Consider the following 6,946-nt stretch of genomic DNA (forward strand, 5'->3'; position numbering starts at 1 on the left):
AAAAGGGGCTTCAAATGAGCTACAGGGAATGATCCTGATAAATCTAATACCAATAATATACTGTATAATTAATTAACAACTGTTGTCAATAGGTGGTATTTTTTAAAAAACAACCTTTAGCATCCATATGAGGAGACTTAATTGTGGTGTAGATCATTACAAACAGGTAACAGCCATAATAATGAAAGATAATGTTTATATGTATTTAATTTTGTCTAATCTGAAAGCAAAGTTGACACAAATCACTTGGTTCCCTTCATAAAACACTGAAAAGATGCTGGCTGTCTGAATTGAAAAGTGAAAAAACTAAATTGGTATAATGAGAAACACCAAAATTATTATTATTTTTTTTTACTACATCCTATCTTGTCTGTGCACACGGAGCTCTTTTATGTTTTGTTAAAGCCTACTGTTTCGTTTCACCACGGTTCCTCGCACCGATTTTGCTGATTCATGAGTAAGTTTCATTTCCCTCAAAGAGAAAATGTTCACTGTAGCAGTATTTCAGTGGAGTTAAGTGGCACTGCTGGTCAGTAAAGTGGCCTTCACTGGCCTGAACTGATAAGAACAGTAACAGCCTTATCTAGCTCCGAGTTGCCCCTTTGCCAAAACCGTCATCTAACCCAGTTACACAGTACATACAGTTTGGTCACCCACACTCATTGAGTCCCTTCTCAATGCTGTATTGTGTCCCCCTTATAAATGGGGATGGATCACACAGGGGGGTCTCTTTCTGAAGAATATACGTGGACAATGTAGGGGACAATAAACCTCTGAACTCAAGCTTTTTTTGTGTGTGTGAATCTTTACACATGATCTCATTGTAAACACTGAAGCAGATGTCATTTAAGATTGAACTGAAACTACAAATAAACAAAGGCCTGTGTTGTAGAATATCTGATATATCTGATAAAATATGACACTGCCATCCTTTTCTCCCATCATCTTCTCTAATCTGATTGTGTTTGACAGAAAACCAAAAGGGCAGAAGAACGCTGACAGGAGCATCGGGCCTCTGACATGTCAGACTGTATTGAATCACAGTAATGTCAAAGAGAAACGACAGGGAGGGGAAATATATATCTAGTGGCATGCTGTTGCATGACACTGTCAGGCCTGGAGTCACCCTGTCGGCTCTAAAGATACGGAGTCCCACTGACTCTCTCTGAAACAGTGAGTAAACAAACCACATGCATATTTCTGTCCGCACACATTCAACAAGTGAAAAGGTGAAGGGTGAGTAATTCTGACATGAAATCAGTCTGTATTCTGTACGGGTTTCTCTGTGCGAATTCGGAAACGGCAGGAACATTTCAGCCCTCATGATTTATGCTTTACTACCACTAAAAACAAATATCATCTGTTTCATAGTGATGACAAAGCTGCTCAAAGTCTCAAATGATATTGTCTCAAATGTAAGAAGGACAGGAAACCCCTATATTATGCATTTGTACAATTTATTGTCTGTACTTACAAAATATAAAAAAAAAATACATTAGCATTGGTAGTTGTTCTCTTATTCAGTCACATAAATAGGCATATTCCAATAGGCTCCCCGAGTGGAGGCATCAGTGGAAGTGGACCTGAGCTGATACCACTTACCACAAAATGCCTCTCCTGAACACAGCAGCACCTCCGATATTTACAGCTAACTATAGGCACAATTCTCACACTGGCTACAACTTCTAAAACGTCCTAAAGTCAATCCCATCTAAACCAGCCTGTTCTGGTTTCGGACTCTCTCTCATCATCCTGGTGGACAGTCCTGAGCAACGCAGGAAGCTGAGCCATGCAGTGGCGATCATCCAATTTGCCTGGTCCCATCCGGTCAGAAAATGAGCTTCTTCTTCATTACAGCTGGAAATAACACAAACAATGTTGTTACAAATGCTGCTACACAAAAGGAAAAACATTTTAAAAGAATTCAATCTCATTTGCACACAAATCTGTCTGATTTAAACATCCACATGGTGTATATCTACTGTACATGCGCAAGTGAAACAAGCCTACAATTAGACTGCCAACCACCAGACAGCGACAGCAACCGAGTTTCCATCTACTGTGCACGTTTTGAAATTCTCTCTGTAATGAAGTGAAGCACAGAGCATAGCATATAGTCAAACCCAGATATTTTCCAAACCACAGGAGGAGCTGGAAAAGCTTTGAACCTCCCAAGAAGGCTGTACTTGAGTACAGACACTATACGTGCCATGTTTTCCCTCCCTATATTCTGAATTTCTAACTGCAGCCTAATGGGCAGCCAACGCCCACTGAATTGCTAGGTTCTGTGTAGTGGCACACTAGATTTATAACCTTAATGTGGATATAGCTGTGAGAATACAGTAAGAGTTCACTGGGGCAAAAATTCACAACATGCCATATGAAACTAAGGTCTGAGAGGGATATTCTAAAATGTCTACGTCCTTTCTAAATCAGCCTCAGGCATGTTTTGCAGACACCTTGTGCTATAGTAATATTGCTTGATTTGGCACAGGGCAAGTTTGCAAATCGTAACCAGGGTGGTCTTTTGTGGATGTGGAGTTAATCTTGGTGGACTGTGGCCTTGTAACACAAATATAAATGAATGTGTGGTCATTACTTGTCTCCAGGCCTTCTATTTTTCTCTTGAGACCGACTGTTTCCTTCTCTCTCAAAGCTTCAGCGGAACAGTTCGGTCGGGGGAGCTGGGGACCAGGGGTGGGAGCAGGCCGATTACTGAAGTACCTCATTTTAAGAGCCTGGCAAAACAAAGGACAAATTATAACACTTGCAGATAGGCATTAGCGCTGCTCTGTACTGATTCAGGCAACTTATATTACATATTTATATGTATTCAGCAACCTTAGGGCATGGCTCAAGTGCGATGTATAAATACAAAACTATTTATAGAAACATCATTTATAAAAGATATGAAAGAGAGAACAGCTACTGTGCTTCATTACCTGTGTAGCTGTGGTCCGTGTGGCAGGATTGAAGGTAAAGAGTCCTTGCAGTAATTCAAGCAAATCGTCTCCAGCAGCACTAAATATATGTTCCAGGGGGGTGCCCGGAAATATTTTGAAGGAAACGTAGTCTGGTAGACTGCTCATTCCCTGCAAAGACAACCGACAAAGGAAAGTATAGCAGGACCCTCTCATTTCACCTTAATAATAACAAGCATGTCCATAATGGATACCTACCGGCCACGTCTCTTCTGTGGGTGTCCCGAGGGCCTCAAAGATCTTAGTCAGCTGGTCAAGATCTGAATCTCCAGCAAGTAAGGGTACCTACAACAACAAAAAAAAAAAAACATGGAGCCATTATGGTATGGTTATGGAAACAACGGGGCCCTCTTTTTACTGTGCCTGCTTAAAGTGAGGTTTATGTACCCGAAGGAGTAACTCAGCCAAGATGCATCCCACTGCCCACATGTCAACACCCACACCGTACATCCGGGCACCAAACAGGAGCTCAGGGGAGCGGTACCACCTAGTGAAGAAATTAAAATGTTAAATTTCACAACTCACAGCAAGTTTAGCAACTCAAAAAGCAGACTGCCTGCTAGTGAGGAGTGTAATATGTTTCCAAATTCGACTCCTCATGGCACAATTTGAACTTTTGTTATCTAAATGGATATAAATAAGCCACTTTAAGAGAAATGAACAAAGGAGAATGTGCAGAAAGGTCCTAGATCTTTGCAGCAAGATGGAGACAACACAAACCTGGTAACAACGTGATGTGTGTAGACTCTGTTGGGGCTGCCAAAAGATTTGGCCAAACCAAAATCAGCCAACTTTAACACCCCACTGCCGTCTAACAGCAGATTATTGGGCTTCAGATCCTGACCGCGAAAAGGAGAAAAATCTGCATTATTAAACACCTTGTATGCACATATTTACTTAATGTGTGTGCATGGTTGTGTATTCAGTGCTCTTACCCTGTGTAAGACCCAATGTTTGTGCATATACTCCAATCCCTGTAGAGTCATGAGGATGTAGGCTTTGATGTTGGCTGGAGTCAAGACTAGGCTAGTGTCTTTGATGATCACCTTAAAAAAAAAAAGAAAGAACAAAAGTCTTAAGTAAAGCTGCATATCTCACAGCTATTATGTTTCAGGCATTGCTTCATGTTTTTACATCGCTTTGTGACTCAACTCAAAAACAAACTGCACTATCTGAACAGACAAGAGAATTACAAACAGCTGTGATATACTGCATCTCTATGAATAAGCGGACACAGCCAGAGCCAAGAAAGACAAAACAGTTCGGATACAACCTCTCACCCAGTTGTGAAAGCAATGTTTACAGTATCCTGCTTGGTAATGTTTCAGTCCAATAAAAGCATCTGTAGCTGATAATCTTATATAACTAAACACAGGCGTGTGGCCTAAAATGAGAAAATGAGGCTTTCAGGATCAAACACAACACGAGCATCATATTTCACACGAGTGGATACTCTACTGTCGGCGAGCCGCTGATGGTATCAATTCAAGGCCAAGATGGGTGTGACATTGATTTTTTAAAAGCGTGTTTATCTTGTTTTGCTTCACTCTATTAAAAGTTAGATGGATTTGCGGTAACCGCTCATCTGGAGTCTCGGAGACTAAAACAAACCAAAGGACAAGAAGAGGGAAAAACTATAAAAGCTGTGTGACCTCGTAGAAGGTCAGGTCAGATGAGAGCACTCACACTGTCCATGTTTTCTTTGCTACAGTGTATGTTGTCTGACCATGCACTTCACAACTTCTAATCTTTTGCTTGTTCTTTTGTCTTCTTTGCCATTTACTGCAGAAAACAAATACTGCATCTGTCTGCACTTCAAAGAAAGTTTTCAATGATCTCTCTCCCGTTTTCCAGTGATGTGTCATAAAGGGTAAAATATCCATCTGGTGGTCCACCGGTGAAATGCAACATAGTGCAATGATTACCTTGAATGGACGACCAAAATCGCCATATAGAAAACAGCCTTAAAGTATAGGTTTCAACTAGAAACACGGGTGGGTGGTGACCGCTAGAAACTAGGATCTGTTAATAATCCTATTTTTTATTTTATTGGAATAAAGACATATCCAAGGGATAGATCATGACAAAGTGCAAGCACTTATTTCCATCATGGTCCCTGATGTTACAAGACAGGACATATATCCACATAAAACAAAACATATATATATATATATATATATATATGTGCATTTGCATCAGATATCATTTGATATTGCAAAAATAAATTAAAATACCAATGAACCTTTTCATTTATATATAGTCTACTATTTGTAATAAAAAATATAATTATTAATAATAAACTGCATGTAAATGTCACAACAGACAGCTGAATGAGGCTGGATTTTAACGCACGATTGTTGTTATGCCTAGAAACAAAGTGAGTCCGATTTCCTTTTTTCATTTCTCACCTCCAGGTCTGTTTCCATGAAGTCGAACACCAGGCTGATGTTTGATTTATGTCCAAAGGCATCCAACAGCTGAAAAACACCAAATACAAATGCTTAGTGCAAAATAATCCTCAAATCTCGTAATTTCCACCTCACACTCAGTGCCAGTAATACATGAATATGCTGAAAACAAATGCTGGTATGATGAATGTTATCTTACCCCAATGATGTTTGGATGATGCAGCTCCTGTAGCAGTTTGATCTCTCGAAGAGCAGTCCGGTTTATTCCTAAAATTAAGAAAGTATATTAACAGGTGAACGAACAGGTGAATGTTGTCACAATATAACATGTGCGCTTGCAGGCAACCAGCACTTACCATCTTTAGCCTCTGTTCTGTGGCCAACTTTAATCTGCCAGAAAGCAAACAAAAGGTTGGTGTTAAACAGCCACATAACATTTAAATGTTAAAGTACAAAATTACTATAATTGGTCGTACCTTTTTAATGGCAACTATGTTGTCAGTCAGTTTGTCCCTGGCTTTATACACAGTGGCAAACTCGAGAGGAGAAACAGAAATACAGTCACATAAATATCCTTTTTCTTTTCTTCATCTCTGGTGATCAACAGCATGCAGCAGCGGGCTTTGTTGACATTAGCAACCAGCTAACGCTTGTTAGCTTGCCATCATGCTTTCTACATGGCTATACACAACAATCTAATTGTGAACGAAGACAGACGTAAAGACATGTATGAAAGAAATATTTCTCTGCCTACCTGACCCTCTCCGAGGAAATCCAGTTTCTCGTATCGCTTGGCTCTGGTTTTCACATCAAGCGCCATGGTAGCTAACTGTCAGTTACACACCGAGAGACGCTTCCTGCCTTGTTAAAGGTCCGCAAGTACTGTTTCCGGGTCAAAGGAGGCTTTAAATTGACCAACAGCGTCACCTACCGATTTACTTTGACAACACAGCGAACGGCCCAAAGTGTAAAACAGGTATCAGGTAAAACAAACCGTACTTTGTGGCACAAAACGTAAACAGAAACGTCTTCTTCTTCTTCTTCTTCTTCGTCGTCGTCTTCTTCTTCTTCTTCTTCTTCTTCTTCTTCTTCTATCATAAGTATGAGCAATATCAGGTCATGTTGTTATGGGATGACCAGCTAATTAATGGCATGTATGCATCGTTATGATGATTATTACGCAAAACAACAACAATAATAATGAAGAAGAAGAAGAAGAAAACCAATAAAACAAATACTGTTTACTACTACTAGCTACTAATACTTCTACTACTAACAGTAATAATAATATTCAATCAAGTCAATTCAAATCTGTCTCTGTCTTATCTACCCATGCAAGACTTTTATGTTCCTCTCGCAGTTTTCCTTTTCCTTTCCTTTATTTTTTCACCCGTTAGCAGTTTGACATTGGTCTCCTGGGAGCCTCTTCTGTCAGTTAGGAAGGTTTGGTGATCCATGCACCACTGAACACATCTCTACATCGCATCTCCATACGCAGTAAGATACCCTCACATCCCACAGGATTAGGCATGGCTCTTCTCCTTTGACCCTCCTTGT

At 40.1% G+C, this 6,946-nt stretch overlaps 1 protein-coding gene across 1 annotated transcript; it reads right to left on the reverse strand.

Moving 5' to 3' along the window:
- Positions 1-1,444: 1,444 nt before the first annotated feature.
- On the reverse strand, positions 1,445-6,273 carry cdk7 (cyclin-dependent kinase 7). Its single transcript, XM_084550642.1, has 12 exons — positions 6,144-6,273; positions 5,866-5,925; positions 5,746-5,779; positions 5,589-5,656; positions 5,390-5,458; positions 3,917-4,027; positions 3,702-3,820; positions 3,369-3,468; positions 3,180-3,266; positions 2,943-3,092; positions 2,600-2,738; positions 1,445-1,857 (listed from the first exon to the last, which is right to left on the reverse strand). Exons 1-12 carry the CDS (start codon positions 6,207-6,209, stop codon positions 1,829-1,831), a joined length of 1,032 nt encoding a protein of 343 aa, XP_084406768.1. The 5' UTR covers positions 6,210-6,273; the 3' UTR covers positions 1,445-1,828.
- Positions 6,274-6,946: the final 673 nt, after the last annotated feature.

This window comes from Chelon labrosus (assembly GCF_963514085.1).
Source record: "Chelon labrosus genome assembly, chromosome: 9".
NCBI lineage: Eukaryota > Metazoa > Chordata > Actinopteri > Mugiliformes > Mugilidae > Chelon > Chelon labrosus.